The following is a 27,335-nucleotide window of genomic DNA, read 5'->3' on the forward strand; positions in this document are numbered from 1 at the left end:
AAAGATGCTCTATTGGATTGAGATCTGGTGACTGTGGAGGCCATTTGAGTACAGTGAACTCATTGTCATGTTCAAGAAACCAGTCTGAGATGTTTCCAGCTTTATGACATGGCACATTATCCTTCTGATAGTAGCCATCAGATGTTGGGTACATTGTGGTCATAAAGGGATGGACAGGGTCAGCAACAATACTCAGGTAGGCTGTGGCGTTGCAACGATGCTCAATTGGTACCAAGGGGCCCAAAGAGTGCCAAGAAAATATTCCCCACACCATGACACCACCAGCCTGAAACGTTGATACAAGGCAGGATGGATCCATGCTTTCATGTTGTTGAAGCCAAATTCTGACCCTACCATCCGAATGTCGCAGCAGAAATCGAGACTCATCAGTCCAGGCAATGTTTTTCCAATCTTCTACTGTCCAATTTCGATGAGCTTGTGCAAATTGTAGCCTCAGTTTCCTGTTCTTAGCTGAAAGGAGTGACACCCGGTGTGGTCTTCTGCTGCCGTAGCCCATCTGCCTCAAAGTTCGACGTACTGTGCGTTCAGAGATGCTCTTCTGCCTACCTTGGTTGTAACGGGTGGCGATTTGAGTCACTGTTGCCTTTCTATCAGCTCGAACCAGTCTGCCCATTCTCCTCTGACCTCTGGCATCAACAAGGCATTTCAGCCCACAAAACTGCCGCTCACTGGATGTTTTTTCTTTTTTGGACCATTCTCTGTAAACCCTAGAGATGGTTGTGCATGAAAATCCCAGTAGATCAGCAGTTTCTGAAATACTCAGACCAGCCCTTCTGGCAACAACAACCATGCCACGTTCAAAGGCACTCAAATCACCTTTCTTCCCCTTACTGATGCTCGGTTTGAACTGCAGGAGATTGTCTTGACCATGTCTACTTGCCTAAATGCACTGAGTTGCCGCCATGTGATTGGCTGATTAGAAATTAAGTGTTAACGAGCAGTTGGACAGGTGTACCTAATAAAGTGGCCGGTGAGTGTATACCCAGAACCTCCAACAAGCAAGAGAGCGGTAATGTTGGTATTGTGAACGAGAACATTTTACCCAAGACTGGGCCCGAGTTTTAACTTTAATACCCAAAGTATCCAGATTTTTGCCTGGAGAACTTCCCAGCAGTGCTCCTTCTATCCATACTCCCCATCATCCGCAATAAGGCTAAACGCTCCATAGTTGGTTTTCTACTTGCCTCCAGAACCATATTCCCAAAATTGTGGATGACCACTCGCACTCTTTTGGGCTCAGACAGATTCCCTGAGGTTCTTCTACTCCAAAGGATGGAGGAATTAACTGCTTATTTGAATAACACTAGAGAACAACTTGTTCTCACTTGGGGCCCTTGGCTAGATTTTAAGAATTCCCCTGAATACTCCACCTTCCAGTGAGATTTTTGCTTGATATTTGAAGTGCTACTCCTGCTCACAGCTTTCCCCTCCCCCACCTGCCTTGATCCTATTTGACTACCTCTTAGACTGTCCTTCCCTGTCCGCCCTGCCTCATCCCTTTAGCCATGTCTATTCTGTGTTTAATTGCTTTACCTTGTAGCGTTGCACCGGTGCCAGAATTTTGAGTGCGATACGATACTCGATACAATACATTCAAGAAAAGAAAAAAGTTTTATCTGAATGTTTAGGGTGCGGTCACATGGGGCATTTACATTACATTTAGAAATGCAATCCAAACATCTGTGGGCACATCTGTGCACACATCTATTCACAAATGCATTTCCATTGAAACGCATGCGATCAATAACAGTGATTTGACAGGAGACCTTTAGTGCTTTATGACAGTGTAGTATATATATTGCAAAGGTTATCCTGGCAATGTTAATATAAAATAGTATACTAAATAGCATAATTTAGGGCTCATTTAGAAGGGCATTTTTGATGTCTGTACCCTATTCTGGGACAGGAGCATCGGGACCGCCCGAAGCTGAGTATCTAAGTTTATTTTTCTTATGTGCTGACCAAACTGGCTACTGGTTGGCTACTAAAGGGGGCTGGCTGGCTACTAAAGGCGACTGGCTGTATAGTACAGGAGACTGGTTGGCTATATACTACTGGGGGCTGGCTATGTATGGGAGGCTGTGACCAATGCATTTCCCACCCTTCTGCTTATACACGAGTCAATGGGTTTTTCCAGTTTTTGGTGGTAAAATTAGGGGCCTCGGCTTATGCTCGGGTCGGCTTATACTTGAGTATACTGTAGAGCCTTGTGTGTGGGGAAGCCCTCAGCGACACCATATATGGACAGATTGTGCGTGGTCCCTGCTCTGTCACTAACCTGACACATTTCTCAAAAGGTTTCCCTTCCCGATGTCTGCTCTATGGGAATACCCTGCAGACACATTCAGTGCCCCAAATTACACAAACCCGGTATTCAACCAGATCTGACCCACCTGAACGCGAGCTTTGGGTGTGTTGATCAATGTATTTGCTGTATGTGCTGTCGATTTTGCTATATGATTCGCGTCCGATTCGGCTGTTTGTTTTACATTTTATCGTATGCTGTCGCACTTGGGACACATTCTTGCCTGCGTACGATAGTACGATGCCATACTCCACTGTTCCTGTAGTGCTAATGAATCGTTCAATAAAGGAATATTTTTAAAAAATCAGTTTGTATATTTACATGCAACTCTTCTGATGCAAGTCCAACACCACTATGTGAGTCCAATGAGGCCTTGTATATACCGTGGTTACTGTCCTACTTCGTTGTTCCTGTTTGACAGGTCTCACTGCTACAGAACATGGTGCTATGTGGAACATGAGAAAGATCTCTGTTGCATCATTGGCCACTTCATGCCATTTGACCAGGGAGATGTCATCTAAGGTCCTATTACATTTGCAATGTGTACCCCTTGTTATGTATTTCCATGAAGGCATACAGTGCTCATGCCATGATACAGCAATGTGATCAGATATATACATGGATTAGACTTTGCAAACGTTGCACAGTTTTATTTTTTTTCCTGGAATCTGCAGCAATAATTATTATATAAATCCCATTCACAATGTGGTGATGTGAACCAGCTCTAAATTGCAATGTCCACATCTCTGTTGCTTACTTTCAAATTCGGCAACAAATCTGTAATCTGTGACTAAGTGTCACGGATGGATGATTGTAACTCACCTGTCAATGACACACAGGATACATGCTCATGTGCAGGTAGCCTTATGTGTAGTTTATATTATTCCCATTCAGGGTACACTGGGTTAATATTTTGGAAGTATGGGTCCATGTGATCTTGGATCACTGCCTCAGTCTGCTCTTACAGCTGCAGTCAAAGCTGACTCAGATGCATTTTTTGAACCCAAAAGCAGGTGTGGATCATAATAGGTGAGGACTTATCATTGGGAGAAACTACTCCTCCTCTATTTTCACTCCACTCCTGGTTCGGCATCAAAAACTGCATCTGAAAAACTGAACGTGTGGCTGCAACCTAAATGGGCATTCTTATTTCTAGCATTTATGGCATGTTGTCCAAGAGATGGCAATTTCTGGATCTCCCATATAAGTGAGAGAGCAAGCTCTATGTGCTCAACAATCTCCCTCCTTACTATGGCATAAATGTTTGAGATGGAAACACCTCAGTAAGGATTCAGAGAAGTTTTTTCACAGCCCCTGTAACTGCAATATTTTATAAATATAACTGAAGATTCAAAAAAGATGTGAAAAGAAGTGAAGTCGCTTGCATATGGACGTAACCCTCCATTTTCTCTGTGCCTATGCCCCTGTGGGCCGTATGGAAATAAAATATTATTATAACAACTGTAATAATTATTTTGTCAGCAATTTAAGAGCCCGTTTTCTTCACTTTCAGATGTTCGTTCACCCATCAGTATGCGTAGGCAGCAGTACAAAAAATGTTGCATTTTAGTTTCACAAGTTAGAATTATAAGCTGCAAGAAAAAATGGATTTCAATACGAGAAAACTCATATCTGAAAAAAAAAGTTACAGTTCATATTCTCTACTTGAATAGCATTTTTGGTTCTAATGTCATGTGTAACTTGTAGTCCCCCTATAATAATTATTATGAGGAACCATTCTCATTTTTCCAGGATGTGCTGGTCCTTTTTTATTCCTCTTAGAAATGCATAAATGATGATGGCGGTGTGATGGGGTGTTACCATTCCTGTTGCCAAAAGGGTGCTCCTACACTTTCTGCACTATATGTCATGTGACACCCACATGGCACCTTCATTGCAGTAAAGCCAGATGGACAATATACTATGGATTGTGCTGTTTTACGATGGATTGCCACTGGTTTGGATCTTGCGCGGGCTCTTATGCGGGGCTCTGACAGTAGATCAGGTGACCTTGTACTGTCTGCAGGTTTTATTGGCAACCCCTGTAAATAACGCTCTATCATTATCGATCATCGGATTCCCACATCATGAACATTTGTGTATGGTTTATGGCTTAGATGCACCTGCTAAATAGTGGATGGCATTGCTCTTTTTGGTCTTCAAATGGTCAGCACAGTTGACACATCATTTTTGGGAAAAATATATAAATTAGTTCTAAATGCTGAACAAGTGTGTAGTTCGACCCTGAAATCTGAAGGAAATGGTGGTGTAAATGCACGAAAGTTCACATACTTATGCATGCTTGTTGTGGAATTGGCTTTCATATACTTGGCAAAAATTTATTTTTATATGTGTTACTATTTTTTTTTTCTGTTGTGTACTGAATGTATTATGAATTATATATTACATATCCTTTGGCTTAGAGAAGGTTAATTCAGAGCATCTATGACCTTTTCTATTTTCCTAATTTTCATATCCCTGCTTCTTGTGCTTGTAATGTCGTATTCTGTGTCTGATATAGATTGGTCATCTATTTGATGGGCTGCATTATCTGTCCGCTGGCAACCACTTGTTTACATTGCAGGTCTATAGAATATGTCTTACATTTGCTTTTGTCATTCTCAAACATATCATGTTTTCCGATTGGATGCAGTAATTCTCCTCTGTTCATGTTGCTCTTCAGGCAATCTAAAAATAAATGGCAATGCACAAAGGAAAAGAAGTAGGTAGATGTATTGATGTGTGACATCCCCCAGAGAGGCTTGTTTGCATAGGTTAGGGGTGGGGCACAGATGTGACTACTAATTTGTACCATTCGGAGATATGCTCAGTGGCTTCCTTTTGTCTGAATGCCTTCCACTTACCATGTGTACTGTGACTGCCCGTTCACGGTAGCAGGGGAGGGTGTAATGAACGGAGCAGAGAGACATTGCCTGTGGATGGCATGCAGTTGCTGGAGCAGAATGTGTATCTGGACACATAATTTTACATTCATTGGCTGTCTAAAGAAAGCCATTTCATGGGAGGATTGGACAAGGAGCTGCGTCAATTTGCCGCCCGTCTCCAAGGCACTGATGATGCTGCCTTCACAATCTGGCTAACGTCACTGCTCCATCACCCAGCCTGGGTGTGGGCTTGTTGCTCTTCCCCTTCTCTCTCCTCCTTTTTCTCTCCCCTTCGTTTTTTCTCTTTTATTTTGTTCTTGGATAGCTTGTACATTTCTCCTCCAGCCTCCTACTCAATGCTAACAGCATGATATTTTGCAATCATTTAGGTGAATACAAAAAGGACGAACTCCTGGAAGCTGCCAGGTGAGTGCCCTTTAAATTTCCTTTCAGGGTAGTGAGAATGGGAAGAGGTGTGGGGGGGGGGGGGGGGGGTTAGGGGTAAAAGGATACAGCCGGCTTACAAGCCTTACAATGGCATTGCAGTGTTATTGTTTTGTTGGTGCTCACTACACAGCTGGCCAAGTTCATTAGTATGGATCTTTGTACACTTGGCTGCCTGTGAGAAACAGAACAGGGGATTCATACAGATGACATGCCAAATATTGTGTCTTTTACGATGATGTTATATGATGCTTGGCGGAAATGTATCCTGCCTAGACTTCCCCCCTAAGCAACAGAATGTATCCCTCCCATAGTGGTCTTGTTACCTGTTCTTGATGGTTAAGACCTAATGCTGCAAGTTGAGCACAGGATTAAATATACAAATCTTCCACTAAATGATATATTTATTTTATTGTGTATTCATATATTGTATGTGTGTATGTATATATGTAATATTTTTATATTAAATTTGTATGTGTGATATATATTATATACATACCCACATAATATACATATACACACACACATACACACACACACAAATTTTGTGTAATTAAATTATGCTGACTTTTCCCATCTCCAAAGTTACACGTTATGTGATTGAATTTGCCCTCACTTCCTTTTGACATAACTAAAATGTACCTTTACAAATATTTTTTTTAATTGGTCAAATTAAATAATATTAGAGACAAACATAATTGTTTATGCATGCATTTGATGAAAAAGTAACAGTGAGGGGCCTCTTTTAGAGCCTGTTTGTTTTAAATAAATTAAAAATTAAAATAAAAGCCAGGTGTATGACATTGTGGATCTGGTAAAAAAGTATTTTGATGCTGCATGGATATGAAGGGCAGATGAAGAAGTCATTGCCATTAAGGAGTTCCTTAGTAGACCTAGCGCTGGACGAGTCTGGGCATTTTTTACTGCATCTACTTCACATTGTTGGTGGGATGCCATATAATGGTTTTAACTATAGGCACATATGGGATTGGAGGAGCTAGTCTTATAAAAAGAACATACTTGTGCATGTCTTTGGCACAGGTTTTTTTTCAGAACGGAAGTTTTTAGGTACTATTTGCCAGTTCTATGCCGCTTTCTAAGAATTCCCTCAGAAGCCAAGAGTGTATTAAATGTGTTTAGATGTTTCATTTGGAAATTCAGTTATGTAATATGTTTAATGTTTTCCATTTTTGTAGGAGTGGAAATGAGGAAAAACTCATGGCTCTGCTAACACCTTTAAATGTGAACTGTCATGCAAGTGATGGACGCAAGGTGAGCACCCCAGTGTATTCACATGTTTGCTTGTAGTGTGCCAAATCCTAAAGATAACAGAATTATTTTTTCACATCATTAAAGGGATTATCCTCTTTCAGCAAATAATTCATATTGTTTGTGTAATGAAAAGTTATACAATTTTCCAATATACTTTCTGTATCAATTCCTTGTGGTTTTCTACATCTTTTCTTGCTTTCCTGCTATAGGAAGCTTCTATGTTTACTTCCAGTGGACAGAAATCGGACCATGGTCACAACGGTGTACGGCTGGTTGGTACCACAGAGAATAATCCAAGCTGTATGATATAATGCATCTGCGTGTTCATCGCGTGACAATGGTCATATCTCTATCCACAGGAAATAAACATAGAAGCTTTCTATAGCTGGGCACCAAGCAAAAATGCGAGGAATGGATACACAGAGTATATTAGATAATTGTAAAACTTTTCCTTACACAAACAATATCATGTGGAGCGTACATCAGCAGCACTCTGCAATTTGCTGCTGATAATGAATGGGGTGTTCCTCCAGTGATGTCACTGTCCTAATATGGGCAGTGACATAACGGAATCCTGCCGAACAACGTATGCGCTTGGTGGGGCTGTGAGGAGGGATGCAATACACTGCCTCCGTTCCCCATAGTCATCCATTGCCTCCGATGAGCGCGTACGTTTTGGATGTTCATGATGTTAAATGGCAACAACTGTGCCTACGTCTGCCACCATTTGTCAATGTATACACGTCAAGAAAGCATGTATACAAAAGTGTAAAAAAAAAAAAAGACAAAACATCACAAAAAGGGGTGGGCAAAGCGTGTCTGATTACATGCTCAGTGGACCTCATGTTTCTATACTGTTTCACAGAATGTATGGAAAATGTATACTGGTTGCTCTATGCAGTAATTAGTTTCTCTAAATTGTATCCCTGGTCTTTGATATATTAAAGGTAAATAATATATTGTCCGACTGCTGCTGTAAAGCGACTGTGCACATTGCATCTAAAGCTTGCTGCCTATAAAGACAGGTTTGCTTTAAATAACCTTTTGCATTGTAAAGCAGCACATCTGTATTTATAGCATGCTCCAAATGTTTTACTGCAGAATTTAATAAATTGCTTACCTTTGCTTACACTATGGCTGCAGGCTCTGCAGTTAAGGTCATGGACAATGTGATAAGATTACTAAGTAAATTGCAAGTCATTCTTCAGACTATTAATTGGCTAGCAAAATAAACTTTTTATCTAAATGGGTAACTTTTCTAGTTGGGTAGACCCTTGTGTCTTTTAAACTGGTCCCATCCTCTTGCTCTTTTCACTTGGTGTTATCAGAAGCAATAATTAACTGCCAATTAGTGATAATGGAGCTAAGTAGTGTTGGCAGCACAGTGATACGTGACTACATAGATGTAAGAAAAACTGCACCAATGCTGTCTACAAAGCTTAGCATTAATTCCACTTGCTACTTAACTAGAGCCTTTTGTACAGTGCATTTTAAAGATATTGAGGCATGTTTTAATATTGCTAAAAAGTATCACTGAACACAATTGTAATATTTCTGCCCTAAAATAAGTTTCCTGACACGGGCATGTGAGCAGTGTTAGTAGTGTTTCTGTGTAGGGAAACTCTAATGAGCCCCCACGGTTTAAAGCTCTAAGGCCCTTCTAAGTATTTGTAACTTTGTTAAAGCTTTGCTAACATCTACCACATTTTAGTATTCTCTTTTGCATGTTTCATAAGGCCTTTCACACTGCTGTGGTTCTTGTATGACTCGGGGACTGACCACAGTGCCCAAGACTCCTTGCATCATATAAAACATGATGCATAGAGTTACTGCATCCCTGCAAAACAGCAGTCCCAAACTGTAATCATCTTCACAATTTTGCGGGAAGCAAGGACTTCCTGCATCATATATAACTATAACATATGCAAGTAGTCGCGTCCCTTGCATGTGGCCAGTGGAATCTGGCCAGTGCATTGTCCGTGATTCATGGGATGACCACAGCATTGTAAAACAGTCCACTGGGTATACCTGCTGTTGCACAAAACGCAGGTGCACACTATCTATGCAACAGAGGCCAGCGGTGACTGGAGATGAGGAGTTACACATGTGGGAAAAATTGCTGGTAGCCCTTGTTTAATGAATGAAAAACTCACAATGGTCACAGAAATGACTTGACCCAAGTAAAAATTAATTACGTTTCTATGAAAATAAACAACTTAAAGGAAGACATTGCTTTTCATGCTGCAACAGAATTTTAAAAAATCTGAAAATTATGAAACGAGCCAGGACGGAAATGATGTTAACCCTGAATAAATTGTGAGCAAAGGGACTTGTTAAATCCTGTTAAATCAATCGGCTTATACTCGAGTCAATAGATTTTCACAGTTTTTGGTGGTAAAATTAGGTGTCTCTGCTTATACTCAGGTCGGCTTATACTCGAGTATATACAGTATGTACGGTAACCCGGGACCGCCTGTACATTTTCTTTTGCAAAAAACAAAACATAGTACTTGGAAATGGTTAAAGGAAACCTACCACTTCCGATGGTTCCTCTAAGCCGCAAATGCCGTGCACCAGCTCAGGGTGAGCTGGTGCCGGCGCTTATCTTCCTTATGTTCTTAAACAGATGTAAAGCGTTTAAACGCTTTATTAATCTTTATATAGGAAGTGGCTTCACCACACCGTGGTCCACGCTCGGCGCACCATGAAAATGTGAAAAATCGCACTTAAAGTTCAAGCCCCATATCATACTACAAAAATGAGAGGATGCATAAAAAACCATATCCACATAAAGTAGACTTTCGCTGAATGTCTGTTATTCATTTTTTTTTTTTTTTTGCTGTTATGACTATGTGTGGAAAAAGTAGAACATTTTGAAATTTGAAAATTGAGAATTTTTCCAATTTGCCACCAAAATGTTTCAACTAACATGAAGTACAAAGTGTCACAAGAAAACAATTTCAAAATCACTTGGATTTGCTAAATCGTTCAAAAGTTATAACCACGTATAGTGACACGGGGAAGATTTGAAAAAATGGGCCGTGTCCGGAAGATGAAAAGTGGTTTTGGCATTTAAAAGGTTAAGCACAATTTTTATGTAAAGGTTTTCCTATGTGCTTGTATTTTCAGAGTGTTCTAAATTGAAATGTCTTTGCTAAGACTATTCTATATATGGTAAGGCTATAACTAATTACTTTATTCTGACCTTGAAATTTTAGAGGTTATGCTACTTTTTTTTTTAATCATTGTATATTGTGAATACACCGACACTAGTTTTCAGCTTAATGACCAGACATTTTTCGAATCTTATATGTTTCACAATAATTGGTTATAACTCCGGAACGCTTTAACATATGCAGGTGATTTTGAGATTGACACATTGTACTTCATGTTATTTGTAAAATTTAAGTGATAAGTTTTGAATTTCAATCTGAAAAACAAATTAAAATTTGGCAAAAGTTTGTAAAAATTCTTCAAGTTTGAATTGTTCTGCTTTCCAAACAGGAAGTAAAACTACCCAAAAAGCTAAATAACTAACATTTCTGGAATGTCTGCTTTATGTTGAGATGATATTTTATGCATCCTCTCATTTTTCTGGGATGTTATGAGGTGCAAAACTTTAGGTGCAATTTTTCTGATTTTCATGAAAATCACCAATACTCACATTTTGAGGGACAACTCAGCTTCCAAGTGACTTTGAAAGGCCTAAATAATAGTAAATCCCTGTAAATTACCCCACTATAGAAACTTCACCCCTCAACATATGTAAAACATTAAATTTATTAACCCTTTAAGTGTTTCACAAATACATTCATTTAGGCCAAAACTCACAGTTTCATAATGACTAAAATGATGAAATACTCTGCAACGTTGTATGCCCAATTTCTCCCGAGTGTACCGATACCCCATATGTGGTTGTAAACGTCTGTATGGGCGCATGGCCGGACATAGAATGAGCGCAATTCACCGCAGGTTTGTATTGTACAAGCTTTAAATTTTTATTTTTTTTGATAATGCGGACACTTGAGGTGAGATACAATGTATAGATAATTAATTTGGGGGTCTATAGATTATTCATTAGATTAACTATTTAGAGTGGGACACAAACAAAATTATCAATTTTTATTTTTGATTTTTAGCACTTTTACCCTCCCGCTGACCGTAACGTATAATAATAACATATAAAAATAATATTTTATCTTTATTCTCTGGTTCACTACAATTACGGTGATACCTCATTTATAAAGTTTTTCTTATCTGTACTCAATTTTACTGAGCAAAACCAATATTTTTCAAAGCCATAACTTCTGTATTTTTCTGTTAAGAGAACTGGTGATTATTTTTGTGAAAAGAGTTGTTCTTTTCAGTCGTATCATATTAAAAGCGCATAACTTTTTTTGATCACCTTTTAGAACATTTTTTGTGATGGTGGTTTGATGAAAGATTGTATATTACGGAAAGTTTTCCGTGGATTTTTTTACGCCGTTCCCCGAGCGGGTTCATTAGCGGGATTTATTTACTTTATTTGCATTTTATGTGTAACTGGGGAGATTATGGGACTTTTATTTTATTTATTTAATTATTATTATAAAAAAATTACTTTTCCATTTTTTACATATTCCATACTTGGGCTTGAACAAGTGTTCATCCTATTGCTCAGTTACTTACAGCTGGACCTCTTATAAGGCGGAACCCGGCGAGGAGAGGAGCCGGGAGCCTCTGGGCACTCCCTGGACCAAAGGGCTGCGACAGGAGGGATCAGATCCCCCAGTAAGCTCACCAGGGGGGTCCAATCCACGGGAAACAAGGGGATAAACACCCGGGATCAGAGTTTTTATTGCTGGGTCTGGGCTTTGACATCACAGCCCGACACCGGCACCAGCGAGGCCCGGTGTCCCGAAATCTTCTTCTGACACGCCGCCATAGAAAGGTGTTGCGTCAGAATAAGTACCCTTGCTGACTGCCGTAAAAAACCTTGGCGCTTCAGGAAGGCTCCTGACAAAAGTGGCAAATGATCTCTATACTCTTTCACCAGCACTGTGTTCTGTTACTTAGCAGCAGTTCAAAAAGTTTTGAGATTTGAGGAAGTGTAGTGGTAAACAATTTTTTTTTTCATTTTCCACTAAATGAAATTTAATTAGTTTTTTTTTAATCACTAGAGTTCATTAAAGGATCTAGCAGAAGTGTCTTAAAAATAATAGTGTGTAAAACTGAGATAAAAAGGCTGTCAATTTACAAAATAGAAGGCAGATGGTGTCAGTATGGTTCTATCCACAGTTGAAGAAAATGGGACCTGTTGTCTTCAGTTCACATTCACAACAGATACACGCCTCTAGCGATCATACTCTTATGCAAACTGAAATCTGTGAAAATGCAAATATGTATTTCATGCTCAAAAGCTAATGTGTGTAATGTGACAAGTAAAAAGATCTTGCCTTCTATTATGTCATTTGCTATATATGCAATCGGCTCCCCCATACAAGTAGGTTAACATCATGGAGGAACCTTGACAGAAGCAAGTTCTTGCTGACAATTGGTCCAACATACCTAGGGCTGTTTAAATGAAGCTTGCATAACTAGAAGTCGGTGTAATATGTCTTTCATTTGACATCAGGCAGTGGGTAAAAAAATTAAAGTAGAGAACCCGGCAGTCAGCACCATCAACGCGATAAATTGGTATATGACTATATGTTTGTTGTGTTATATACTAACCTGTTTCAGCATTCCTGATTGCTCCAGTGTTAGATTGTTTGAGGGACAAGGAAGCAGTGCCGTTACACTGTCCTATGACTCTCCGACTCTGGGTCAGAATGATTGCATTCTGGGGGCCGGATTGATGCTGCTGTAATGAAGACTTCTAGCCTCCCAAACAAGCAACCAAGAACAAGTTAGTAAATGATGGCACCCCGCGTTTCCATGCCATTGTTCTCATGTTTTTTTGTACAGTTATTTCCTTAAAAGCATATTTAAACATACCTATCTACCATCTTTAAAGAGGACCTGTCACCAGATTTTGACCATTCTGAGTAACCATAAATCACTGCTCTGCCTTCTTGTACTTAGGGACCGTCTGCTAATATTCAACTACAGACATATAAAGCTCTATTTACAGATGGAAAATATTGTGTCAATTCATTTACACGGTGCCTTATGTTACATTCATGGCATGTGACCAGTGACGACATCGCAGGTCCTTCAGCCTTCTAAGAATAGCAAACTGTACACCGTGTATGCGATTACATGAAATCACAGCAGCCTCCATGTAGGATGGAGAGGAGTAGAAGTACATGAAGGCTGCTGTAACTTTGTGGTCAGATACATGCATGGGGTACAGTTTGCTATTGTTAAGAGGATAAAATACCTGAGATCATGTCATGTGACCAGAGTGACGTCAACTGTGACCAGTAAGGAGGCATAAGGCATGGGAAGATTAGATGGGAGGGGTCGGCCAAGCAGGGCCCCCCCTCTAATACAAGGTAATATAAGATAAAAGGTGATTTCTGTGGATGTAAGCAAAAAATTTTGTCAGTCACTTAATAGAGCTCTACAGGAACCTGTCACTGGCTGTATATGTGCAAATGTGGACAGGTTCCTTTTATTGGGTTTCCATGTAAAGTTGCTTTTTTAAATCGGGGGTTCCAGGATTGAGCTCATACATTTGTAGAAACCGGATAATGGGCAGACCATCATCGCATTTTCATGAACCTCTCTTTTTTTCAGCAGTTTTAGGGGTTAGGGGTTTTTTTAAAGCTCTTAAGTTAAATAGATATGTCAAATAAATTCTCTTATCTAGAAATTGTCATTCTTCTGAAATTCTGTATACTTAAAGGGAAGATCTAAGCTGTCAGCTAGAGGAATTGCTCCAAATATGACAGATAATGTCAGTGAGCTCTTAAGTCAATATCCTTCTGCTGCTTTTTTCCTGTAGAATGGAAATGCAAGCAGTGACGTCAGTGTGTGTCTGTATCCTTCAGAGTCACCTTTGTAGTCCAGCATTGTAATGAATCTTGTTGAAAAGGACAGTACACATTTTTATGGATGCAAAAGCTCACAGTATAGCAGAACTGGGAACATTGGGAGGATTTAATATATTTCACCATCCATGAAGATGTACAGATGTGATGTAAATATAAAATTGCAGATGATCCACATCTTGCATATTTCTAGACATTGTAGATAATAGGCTTTTTATTAACCCTTGCATGGTAAGCGATGGATATTTGTGATGTGTGTTCTGGATAGATCTTTGTTCTAATGACCTCACGGATCCTATATGAGATCACAGCGATATAGGAGCTGTAATGGCCAGGTTCACTAATGCTGCAGCTACCAAGATAATACCTAACTTTTAATCCAAGCAACATAACCTCTTAGATATAGCTACAACATCTTCAGTATTTTATGGTGGAGGGCAGTCTATTAGATCTTTTGTGCCAGTGAAATGGAAAATAAGCTATTTTTTCCCAAAAAAAATTCAACCTTAAAAATTAAACCAGCAAAATTATAATTTGTACTACAAGAAATAATGTCTACACCAAGTGATATTGGGTTTCCTTGATGCACCACAATTTTGGGTGGAGTATCCTTTTTAACATGGCCTCTGGAAAACAGCGTCATCGGGCAGCAACGATTTGTTGCTATAACAGACTTGGGTCTTTATAAGACCGAAGGCTGTATAGCATCTGAGCATTTGTTACAATGTTCCAGCTGCACCAATATATGGTAGGATCAATCACACAACCAAGGGTTAAAGTACCCTAGGGGGTCTGAAAAATAGTAAAAAAAAAAAAATTAAATTAAAATTTAAAAAAAACTAAAAAATTCAAATCACCCCCTTTCCCTAAAACTGATGTAAATAAACAGTAAAAATCATAAACTTGTTGGGTATCGCCGCATCCCAAAATGTCAGATCTATCAAAATATAGTAACTATTATTCCCAGGGTTTAACCCGTAATGTAAAATAGCGCTACATGTAGAGTTGAAAAGGCCAATTTTTCTCCATTTTGAAACATTTTAAATAAGTGATCAAAATGGTAGCATTGAAAATATAAACTCATCTGTTAAAAAATAACACCACTCACAGCATGTACAGTTAAGTACAAAAAAGTTATTAGTGCAAGAAATTAGCAAATTGAAACTTTTTTTTTTTTTACAGGAGGTTTTAATTTTTGTAAATGAATGAAAACATCATAAAAGCTATAAAAAAAAATTGGTATCCCTGTGAAGATTATTTGAAGCAGTAAAATCCATGGTGCAAATGCATTTTTCACCGATTTCACTACATTTGGTATTTCTTTCCCACTTCCAGGACATGGCATGGAATATTAAATACCATCACTAATTTGCTATTACGGAGAAAACAAGAACTCGCACAGCTCTTTACATTAAAAAGTTCCAGATTTTTGAAGGTGGGGAGTGAAAAATCAAAACTCAAAATTAACAAAGGGCCTGGCCATTAAGTGGTTAATAAAATGTCTAGCAGCAGCTGCCCCTCATTAATAAAATGTCCACAGCAGCCTCTCCCCATTAATGAAGTGTCTATGGCAGCCGCCCCTCATTAATGAACTGTCCACGGCAGCCGCCCCTCATTAATGAACTGTCCACGGCAGCCGCCCCTCATTAATGAACTGTCCACGGCAGCCGCCCCTCATTAATGAACTGTCCACGGCAGCCGCCCCTCATTAATGAACTGTCCACGGCAGCCGCCCCTCATTAATGAACTGTCCACGGCAGCCGCCCCTCATTAATGAACTGTCCACGGCAGCCGCCCCTCATTAATGAACTGTCCACGGCAGCCGCCCCTCATTAATGAACTGTCCACGGCAGCCGCCCCTCATTAATGAACTGTCCACGGCAGCCGCCCCTCATTAATGAACTGTCCACGGCAGCCGCCGCTCATTAATGAACTGTCCACGGCAGCCGCCCCTCATTAATGAAGTGTCCACGGCAGCCGCCCCTCATTAATGAACTGTCCACGGCAGCCGCCCCTCCTTAATGAACTGTCCACGGCAGCCGCCCCTCATTAATGAACTGTCCACGGCAGCCGCCCCTCCTTAATGAACTGTCCACGGCAGCCGCCCCTCCTTAATGAACTGCCCATGGACCATTTTTTGGGTTACAGATGATTTTGAATATCAAGTGAAGGTTTGAAACTTGACCTCTACTCCAATAAATACCGGTAATTAATAATGCATGATGGGTACTACTAATGTAAATGCCCCTTAGCATGGTTTTTAGGTTTAGAGTATATTGCAGCCTGCACCTTTTTCTTTTCTGGTTGTTTGTCTGCCCCATATTGAAATAAGGATCTGGTGCAGACTCTGGCTTTTTTTTTTTTTCCGTGTAAAGCTCCTCCCCCTTCACTAAATTAATGGGAAAATCTAACAATATGACATGAAAATGAACAGCCATATATTTGAAATACAGCTATTTACATAACATGTGGCCTTTATAGTAAAATTCTACTGCACGTTTTAAATAGAAAATATCTTCTGATCTTACATCATCTTACATGTAGTTAAGTATATTTTATAATACCCTGCAATAATGAAGATGGGGATAATGCTCAAGGGGACAAGAAAACCCCATTTACCAGTTGACAGTTACTGGACAGTTACAGGAATATAGAGGCTCTGAATATTATAAGCGAATCGCTAGTTGAACAGAACTGGGATGTATATGGTCTTTATGGGAAGAACCCTTACTTCAAAATGTATTCAAGTGAATGCCACAATGATACATTTGAAGCCCAGTTGCCTTCTTCATGATAAATAATTTTATTTGGGTGTGTATCTTTTGGCTTGTTATGTGTGGCAGTAGGTTTTTGTGTAAGTAATATATGTCTTATAATACATATGCAACTCTTCATCATGTCTGTCCAAACTAAGCTCCTCTACTTTAACACTGAGCTCACATGTTTCAGCATTGATTTTAGAAAATCAATGCATAAATCTGCTCCAAAATCACAATGTTCCATCAGACAAAGGTGTAAATTAATAATAATCTCAATTGACTCGTTGCCTACTTCCTCTTCCCCTTCCACTCTCTACATACTACATTAAAAATCAGTTTTTTCTGTAAGTTTTTGGTAACAAGAATTGAGCAGAGATTTCTTGTTTTCACTTCTTTTTATCCATGCAAAGTTAATGACCATTTTAAAATAGAAAACAAGATGAACTGTAATTTTTTTAAGCACTTTTAGACACTTTTAAAAGTGCACCCTGTCTTTTAGACCTTTTTTAATTTTTATGTGTAGAGACCTTTCTTTGTAACAAATTATGCTTCCTAGTGATAGTATCTAATATTCCATTCTGTGTAATGGTAATCGAGGGAAGGGGATTGAGACATTTATGAGGCATTTTTGGTGGACACCTTTTTACTATGCCCTCCAAATTCCATTACAGGGTTCACTGCTGGGAATGTACATTTTTATATTTTGAAAGATGGGGACTTTTTGGGAAGCTGTGATACCTGACATGTTTATGATTTTATAAACCAAACAATTACAATAACTCTCCCGCACTGTTTTTAAATTCCTCCAATCTCTCAACTCAAAAAAATATATAGAGGGGTGATATATGGAATAGAGTGCACCTATAATAAAATCTGTGTAGGCAGAACAAATCAATAAATTAAGGATAGAATGTATGAACACCTTCAAAATATATAAAACGGAACTAAAGCTCACCCCCTATCACATAATTAAAAAATAATGGTGACAATCCTTTTTGGTATTGAACAAGTGCAACAGGACTGACGGGGAGGTACATGTATAAATTAAATGTCTCTGGTTGAAAGCAAGTGGATATATGATTTAAGTACCCTAATTCCAACTGGATTGAATAGTGGGTTGAGGGAACTTTGCTTTCTAAGAAGAATGAACAACTTCTAAGTTAACAATAATAAACTCACGGACAGCAGACACTTTGGGAAGCTATAAAGATACGAGGAGACCAGCCATGCCCAATTTACTTCTGCTCACTGCCTGGTGTCCTAATTTGGGACAACTGGCTGGAGCAGGAGCCACAGTGCTGTGCCTGGGGCCCTCTTTGCTTGTACCTGGAGAAGATTTGCACCTTTTGTTCTCTGTGGGATGTCTACAAGACATCTGTGTCTTTAGCTTTAGTATTCCTTTAAAAAAAAGTAGTGTATACTGTTGCATTTGCCTTCAAAATAGTTTGTTCATTTTGTTCATGAATCATTGAAACAAGGGAAGAAAAAAAAATCTCATGCAAGTTACATAAGGAGAAATGCTCATAAAGAGAAATGGTGGGTGGGTGTGTGGTTGTCACAAACATAGATTCCAATTAACAGTTTTCTTTACAAACTTCAGTGAAGATACTCCCACCTATTTTTTTAGAGTCTAGTCCACAGCTTGGCAGGTTTTAGTACTTAGGATTCCTTGTAAACTACTTTACATAATGTAATGGGAAAACACTTTAGAGACCAGTATTGCCTACCATCTGTTGAATTGGAAAGGTAAGCTGAGCTTGTTCCCGCATCTACAATGAAGGTTTTAAATGTTTCTTCTTGTCCATGCATAGTATAGTATAGTAGAAAATACAAGGTAAGATGGCAGTCATTCATTAAATGTCATTTTAAATAAAGTGAAGTTCACACAATTTATTGATGATGAAAGTGTTAAAAAATCTTGTTGCAAACTGGCGATTTCCTGCGTTAGAAAGATTTTTATTTAAAAAATCTTTTCCCTGACCATATGTGACTGAGAACTGTAGTCTGACTTCCTTTATAATAACCACATGCCCCAATAGAATACAGGAGTGCATGTGTTTACTCCTTTATTTGACTTTATTACATAATTGAAGGTATTTGTATAGTTTTGCATATTCATTTTTTCTCTATGTCCTTCTCTGTGTAACTTGACTTTCTAGTCTACACCCCTACACTTGGCAGCTGGCTACAATAGAGTCCGAATCGTCCAACTCCTCCTTCAACATGGTGCTGATGTACATGCAAAGGATAAAGGGTAAGTGCATGGAGAGCAAACCTATCCAACATGTTATAAGCCTCCTCCATACTACCTGAAGTTCTTCTCAGATACTTTCACTGTGATCAAAAATATTATTGTTTCTCCATTAGTGTTAATGGCTAGGTGTCTGAGGGTGCATTCACATGTGACATTAAAGGGAACCTGTCACCAGGAGACCCATTTTTAGCTCTCCCCCAGTCCCCACAGAGCATAGTACATACACTGCCAAAGTGTTTTTGTATTAAAAATTGGTTTTACAGGAAAAAAGATATGTTATATTGTACCTTTCATTAGCATCTGCTGTGTGACTAGGCAGTTGCCAATTGGGAGGGGCTGGAAAGGAGCAGTTCCCCCCCCCCCACCCTTGGGAAACATGTGACCTTTTCAAATATATGAATAACTTCCCACACTCGGGATTGGCTGTAGAGGAGCAGGGGGCGTCGCTAAGCCAAGTGATGAGTGATTTCATATATTTGAAAAGGTCACATGGAGAAGCTGTTCCCCAAGGGTGTGGGGGGGAACTGCTCCTTTCCAGCCCCTCCCAAAAGGCAACTGCCTAGTCACACAGCAGATGCTAATGAAAGGTACAATATAACATATCTTTTTTTCTGTAAAACCTATTTTTAATACAAAAACACTTTGGCAGTGTATATACTATGCTCTGTGGGGACTGGGGGAGTGCTAAAAATGGGTCTCCTGGTGACAGGTTCCCTTTAACACATTCATTTTGAAATGCAATTCAGCAGCTGATAAGGAGATTTGCCTAATTACATTGCTGTTAAAGGGGGTTTCCACAAGGCATAGTGCTAAGACCCCCACAGATTTGGAGAACGAGGGGTCCAACCAACCCCTCGCCAATCCTCAGACTAATGGAGCAGACAGCCGTGCATGACCCTTCTGCTCCGTTAATCTCTATGGAACTGACGGAGATCGGTGAGCACTCCGCTCAGCAATTTCCGACATCTCCATAGAGATTAATGGAGCAGAGCGGTCATGCGCGGCCATCTGTTCCATTAGTTTGAGGAGTGTTGAGGAGTCAGTTGGACCCCTCGTTCTCGTTCATTTTGTAAACGCAAATGTTAACGGTAATGTAATTAGGCAAATCTCCTCTTCTCAGCTATTGTATTGCATTTCAAAATGCATGTGTTAACGCCACATGTGAATGCAACCTGTTTGTTGAGACTCTTGGTAATTATAGGAAATTGTTTTCCAATTGCTTCATGTGAATGGAACAATTCTTGTCAAAATCTCCTTCACTTCTGTGGGGCTGAAGGAACTATGTTTTCAGTCAGTGTTCTAGAATGAAGTGCACAACTGGAACATTCATCTTTGGCACTCTGGGACATTTGTCAAAGTGGCCCACCACGAATACTTATTGTCTCTTGTGCCTTTACTCACACATTTCATCCCAGGCAGGGCCGGCACCAGCATTTGGCATACCTGGGCAAGTTCCGGGGGCCAAGGCTGCTGGGGGGGCCCACATAAGGCTGTACTTAAGGAATCCATGAGGGTGAGCAGGTTGTATCTAATGAATCCATGGAGGGTGAGGGGGACTTAAAATAACCTTGAGGGGGCTGTTTGGGATGGTCAACTAGGGAGATTGTTTTCATTTCTTCATTTTTAATGCTGCGACATGAGTTCACTGCAAAGGGGCCTACTGAGGCTCTGTCGCCCAGTGGCCTACTGAAACCTGGAGCCGACCCTGATCACAGGCTAAGCATCTTTATTGGACTGGTTGACCATTGGTGCCTGTATGTATTTTATATTAAATTGGCTCCAGGAAACAACATGGAGTTGTGTGAGATTACAGCATGTTGAGGGAGCAGGACGAAGGGTGCCACAGTTCCCAGAACTTATAATATAAGTCTATTTTAGAAGGAAGGAGGCCATGAACAACAAATAGAAGTCAGCAAGTGTCACTTGTGTATCATGCTTCATTTTAACGGTAGATTTCCTTTAAAACCAAAAATGAAGAGTAACTGTTTTTTCCTATTTATCATGTCATTACTTTAAGCGCTTTGGAAGTGGTGAAGCTTTTTTCAATTAGTTTTGTTATTCTGGGTTTGTAGTACACATTTAGTATGCTTACATTTCTATTTGTGGCACTAGAACATCTTGTGGGGAGGTAGGGAATACAGAGGAGAACCATATTGTCTAAATACAAAGAATCTTCATTTAAAGGGGTATTCCAGGAATCAGCATAATTCATATACAAGTGGGCACTCAAAATATAAGCTAATGTTTAATTAGTTGTTATTTAAAAATTTGCTCCCATTAGCAGAAAATGCTGGTGACATAGACTGTAATGAAGAATTAAAATGCTACTGGCCCTTTAATCAGTCCGTTAATTTCCTCCGCACGGTCCGTCGCAGGACAGAAGATGGCTGCTGGTCACATGTCCACATCACATGTCCTGCACCTGCCTGGACAGGTCATGTGATCACCACTATGTTTGGCTGTAGTCGGTTGGTTGCAATGCATCCAGTATGGCCAGTGTTTTGGTGATGGCAGTTACACATCATTACTATGGTAACAGCAAGAAAACCTGTTATATCATCACTGGGAGCAGAGCATAAGAGAGAGGAGGAGTTACTGAGAACTAAAGGATCATGAAACTTGTAGTTTCCAGTGGCGGCCATCTTAGTGATAACTCCACCTACTTTAGAGAGGCAATACATTTTGTAAATCATAAAATCAAATTATTTAAGCTCCGTTTTGTTACTAATGACATTGAGTATTGTTGTATTCATTTATTTATAGCATCATGGAATTTTGTGTCAGATGTTCATATTCCCGGAATACCCCTTTAACCTTGGTATTTCTAATTGGTAATTGCAATGTGACTATTTTATAAGTGGGTAAACTGACATATGTAATTGTTTTCATTAATATAAGAAAATGACGAGGTTCTGCCCTCTTTTTGATACCTTTTTTTGTTTTAGTGTGGTCCGTTATTCTATTCTATAACGAACTATACTAATGGACCATCCATTACCATTGAATTGCATGTAATCAAGTTGCACATTCGTAACACTTCTCTTATTTATAAAAGAAACACTGCAGCTGAGATTTACTGATGGACACTGGACATGTTGTTGTGAATAGGGATACAGTTCTGTAGACATTTTGGATCTATTGAGACTTGCTGATAGGTGAATGAGTCTATGACAGGAGATGAAGAAAGCACAGAAATAATTATTCATATGTTGGGTTGGGATCTGCATTCAGTAAATGTCAAAAGATATTAAAAAAATGAAAAGAAATGCAAAAATCAGATGTACAGATAAATTAGAAAAATGAGATGCAAAGGCAATACAATGTTATTGTGATATATAATGGACAAAAATTGCAATAAGAATAACATTCAGTTATTTAAACCTGACTGCAATATTCTTAGAAGTTTCTGTTTTAGGGCAATGCCAGTAGTAGTTTATTTCATTAGAATAGTATTTATGTTATTTCACCTTTTATTAGTCTGGTGTACTCATACATATTTTCTCTTTACCTACCTATAGTGGTTTGGTGCCTCTCCATAACGCTTGTTCATATGGACACTTTGAAGTCACAGAATTATTACTTAAGGTGGGTGGCAATAATGTAAATTCATGGTTAAGTTGACATTATTATAGATGCTGTGCTTATAAAACCTGCAAATCTGATGTATACATACATAGGTTGCCTGACATAAACTATATATAATATATATAAACCCACACACACCCTCTACTGCTTAAAAGTTTGGGGTAAATCAGAGAATTTTGTGTGTTCTATGAAAACCAATACTTTCATTTTGCAAATAATATATTTAATATATTTAATATTCCATGCCGGAATGGAAGGGAAGTGGGGAAAAATTCTAAATGCAGTAAAATTGGTGGACTTGGATTTTATTGCTTTCACTGTGCGCCCCAAATGACATGTCTTCTTTATTCTTTAGGTTTTATAATGTTCTCCTACAAAAATCTCCTGTACAAAAAAAATTCTTTATTTTGCCATGTTCTGGCACTAATAACTTTTTCATACACAGTACGGAGCTGTGTGTGGTGTCATTTTTTGCTATCATTTTGAAGACAAAAATGGAGAAAAGTGACATTTTCGACTTAAAAATGCACTAAGTGCAATATTTTCCGTTACAGGTTTAAACCCTGGGAATAATCATTATTATATAGATCGGACATTTTAAGACTCAGCGATACCTAACATGTTTATTATTTTTACTGGGGTTTTTTTTATATCTGTTCTAGTGAATGCGGGTGATTTGAAATTCTATGGTTTCTTAATATTTTTTTTTTACAATCCAAGCCAACAAGCAGTTTAGTTACGCCGGCAGCTAAGCAGGCGGCAAACGAAAGGTTAATACCCGCGATCAGTGCTACCACCAATAGCGTGTGTTAACGGTGGGTGTTTGCTGCAATATACACTCACCGGCTATGGAGAGGGCTCAGCCCGTGAGCACTCTCCAAACACCCACAGCCTATGTTAAGGGGTTAATTTGCCGAGATAATCTAGAGAAATTTCATCCCATGCTTTCAAAAGACCCTCCCACAAATAAGATTAGCCAGTCTCAGATATCGCTTTCCTTTTGCCACTCTGCGCTGAAGGTTAGCATCCTGTCTCCTCTTCACTGTAGGTTAACACTGGCATTTGGTGGGGACTAGTAAATGAAGCTGCCAGTTGAGGATATGTTAGGCGTTGGTTTCTCAAACTAGTGACTCTAATGTACTTGTCTTGTTGCTTAGTTGTGCAGCGGGGCCTCCCACTTCTCATTCTATTCTGGTTAGTGCCTGTTTGTGCTCTCTTCTGAAGGGAGTAATACACAGTGTTGTAGGAAATCTTAAGTTTCCTGGCTTTTTGTCGCATGGAACGGCTTTCATTTCTAAGAAAAAATAGTTTTACATGAAAGTTCTTTTTTTTGGCCATTGTTAAGTTTCATAGAACAAACAAATATGATACTCCAGATTCTCAACCAGCTCAAAAGAAGGTCAGTTTTATAGCGTCTTTAATCAGTCAAACTGTTTTCAGCTATGTTAACATACAGGTGGTCCTCTACTTAAGGACTGACTTACAGACGACCCTTGTTACAGAAGGTCCTCTCTGCTCACTGAAATTTCTAGTGACGCTGTCTAGATGCTTTACTTTAGTCCCAGGTTGCTATGATCAGCTGTAAGGTGTCTGTAATGCAGTTTTATTAATGATCTTTGGTCCCATTATAGCAAAACATCTAGAAAAATCTTTTGTCACTGGGACAAAAACATTTCTGGAGCTCCAATTATAAAATACAGTTCCAACCTGCATACAGATCCAAATTAAGAACAAACCTAAGGAACCTATCCTGTACGTAACCCGAGGACTGCCTGTACTTGAACAAGGGTTTTCTAAACATCCATTAGCCTTCTTACACAGTTAGCAAACACAGGGCCACATTTATCACTTGTTTTTTCTGTTGTTTTTGCGCCTTTTCGTTTAGGCGCACCGTTTTTGCGCCATTTTTGCGATTAAACGTCAAATTAGCCGCGCAGCTAAAATAACCACCTTTCCCTCATCTATCGTTCAATTCCAGATGTTTTGCTGCGCCTAATGATATTCATTACGTGCGACTTTTGCATTTAGGCGCAAAAACGGGCGCAAAAACACTCCAGCTCGAAGGTGGCGTTATCTGAGAAGAAAGCACTGAGCCCCTTTGCAGAAGAGCTCATTTCTAGCAGCAAAGCTCAGCCAGACACTAGAAGAGATAATAGATACAATTAGATACATTACAGACAGGAGCTGCAGACTATTTACAGTTCATCACCTTCTATTTACTAAATATTCTGCAAACGCTGAGCTCAGAGCAAAAGCAAGAGAAGTTTGCACAAGTTTGCAGAAGCTTGCAGAATTTAGCAGATACTGCAAACAAGTGTCCCCCATGTAATTCTGCAGTGTCTGAGGGGGATACTGTGCAGAATTACAGGGGTGCAGCAGGAGACCAGCACTGGGGGATCCCCTCCAGGAGAATCCCCTGCTGAGGAGGTCACTGGGTGCTGGGTGTCACACACCTGGGTGCTGCTGTGAGTGTTATCTTCATTCTGGGCTGTGGGAGAAGCAGAGAGGAGCTTGTAGCAGGATCACATGTAAGTGCCCGAATCTAACATTGCGCCTAAACTGCGCCTAAACTGTGTTAAAGTAAAGTGATTAATAAGAGGCAGAAACTATACTTATCACAGATGGTTGTAGCTTGTGATAATTCTGGCAAATCAGTGCGCCAGAATTTAGGCGCAACTACTACACTTAGGCGCACAAAAGTGATAAATGTGGCCCACAGTGTGGCAGATTTACTAAGCACCAAGAGCCAGTTTTCTGTCGGACTTTGCACATTTTTTTATGCACAACCCATTTGTGTTTCGGATGCACTATTCTTCATGCAACAAAAATTTTGTTACAGAAATGGGCATTCTGGTGCACAGTTGGACCGTGTGCCACATTTAACATACAAAATCTGACAGAAGTATGTTGCATGCCCCAGGTTAAGGATGCTCAAAAAAAAGTTGTTGCATTGTTGTTTTTGGTAAATGTGCCCCAATGTACCATTAAACCACTGGAGTGGTGGTTGTTGGAAATTGGCCTAAATACATCTATGTAAAATATTACATTAAAAACCAGAGGTTTTCAGCTAGAATAGTCATTTACCACATTAACAATGTGTATTTATGATTCTTTTAATGTTCGCTTCATTGAAAGAAAACCACACACTTAAAAATACATTACTACTATTACTCGATAGATAAGTTATAAATTCTTTGGTTAACCCTTTCATACTTCTTCTAAACATTGGGGAAGATTTTATCAGAAGTGTCTGAAGGCAAATTTGTTCCAGTTGCTCCTTGCAACCAATCAGAGCTCAGTCTTCATTTTCCCACAGCAGTTCATAAAAGAAAGCTGAGCCCTGATTGGATGCCATTGGCAACAAGAACAGTTTAGTTCTCAGACACTATAGGTCAGTTATACCAATTTCCCAGGGAATTCCGTGTAATGTAATGTGTAGGAAAGTAAATGCAGGACATTTCATAAAAACAAATTAAATATCCTAAAATATTGAGGGAGTTCAACTAAGCTACTACAAATTGCAAAATTTGCATCCGAAAATGGAAACATTTTGAAACATTTTAGTATGTGTCATTTTTAGCATAGTTTAGCAAAATATGTACATAAGCAGCATAGAGAGATGAGCAAAGAGAATCATTGATGGTGGAATGTAGAAGGGGGCATACAATCTGTGTGTGTCTGGAGCAACATATATAAATGGGGGTATAGAGGTAAAAAGGTGAAACACAGGTCACACTACTGATTTAGGCAGCGTAAAAATACTCCCGGTAGGTTTTTTTTTTGAGATTGTGTTTAAATGTCTGTGTATTAAATTTAACTGCAGGACTTGTCTTTTACTCACTTGGAATGATACAGAATGATGATCTAATGTCTTGCCTTTTCTAGCATGGAGCTTGTGTTAATGCAATGGATCTCTGGCAGTTTACACCATTACATGAAGCAGCATCAAAGAATCGAGTGGAAGTGTGCTCCTTGCTACTGAGTCATGGTGCGGACCCAACACTGGTCAATTGCCATGGAAAAAGTGCAGTGGACATGGCCCCTACTCCAGAACTCAAGGAGAGATTAACCTGTAAGTAGTTGTATTTTACCTTTTTAGATTTCATGCATATTTGAAGCAGGCAAGACATTGTGAATGTTGTTCCCCAATGTCATGTGGATCACACAGGCTCAGCAGCAGAGCCTGTGCAATCCGGGCTTGAGGCCGGCTGAATGTAATATGACGGGAGCACCTAAATGGGTTACCCACCTCTTCCCCCGGGCGATCGCCCCTTCCCCCGCGCCGAGTATGGGAAGTCGATCGTCTCAATGGTAGCCTCGGGGTCTGAAAAAGGACCTCAGAGCTGCCTTTCTGACTGCCTGCTGGGTCAGCCTCAGCAGTGCAGCTGTCAGCCTATGCATCTGACATCTGTTGTAATGCACTGCCATACATCCGCACAATTCATCAGTGTGGCAGTGTATTATTTTTAATAAGTGATCAGATGTGATAATAATACTTTCTATAAAACATCTGTGATGGTTAAAAAGCTCAATATAAACCTTGATAAATTCTCTGGGTGCTGTAGTTGCCACAGTAGAATCATTCATAGGGGGGGTTCACTGTACTCGGAACTTTTCAAATGTGTAATGGCACCTGAAAACAGTGTCATCAAAATCTGCCCTTTATAAGCTCTCAATGGTGCCCTTTCCATTCTGCGCTCCGCTTTGGCCCCTAAAGTAGTTTACATTGACATGTGGGGTATTGCCCTACTGGTAAGAAACTGCACAACAAAATCTGATATTTGTTTTCTTATGTGTAAATTTTAGGACTAAATAATAATTTTGTCAAAATGTAAA

The 27,335-nt window shown here is 39.5% G+C and overlaps 1 protein-coding gene across 3 annotated transcripts in view; it reads left to right on the top strand.

Annotated features, from left to right (window-relative positions):
• The window catches only part of LOC140068392 (poly [ADP-ribose] polymerase tankyrase-1), a 150,621-nt gene that overhangs the window by 58,504 nt on the left and 64,782 nt on the right, over positions 1-27,335 (top strand). For all 3 annotated transcript variants that reach the window (XM_072113995.1, XM_072113996.1, XM_072113997.1), the window contains 5 exons: positions 5,601-5,637; positions 6,852-6,927; positions 18,820-18,914; positions 22,433-22,499; positions 26,385-26,571. In XM_072113995.1, the coding sequence (XP_071970096.1) occupies positions 5,601-5,637; positions 6,852-6,927; positions 18,820-18,914; positions 22,433-22,499; positions 26,385-26,571 (462 nt within the window). The remainder of the gene's footprint in view (positions 1-5,600; positions 5,638-6,851; positions 6,928-18,819; positions 18,915-22,432; positions 22,500-26,384; positions 26,572-27,335) is intronic.

The sequence above is a fragment of the Engystomops pustulosus genome, chromosome 1 (genome assembly GCF_040894005.1).
Source record: "Engystomops pustulosus chromosome 1, aEngPut4.maternal, whole genome shotgun sequence".
Classification (NCBI taxonomy): domain Eukaryota; kingdom Metazoa; phylum Chordata; class Amphibia; order Anura; family Leptodactylidae; genus Engystomops; species Engystomops pustulosus.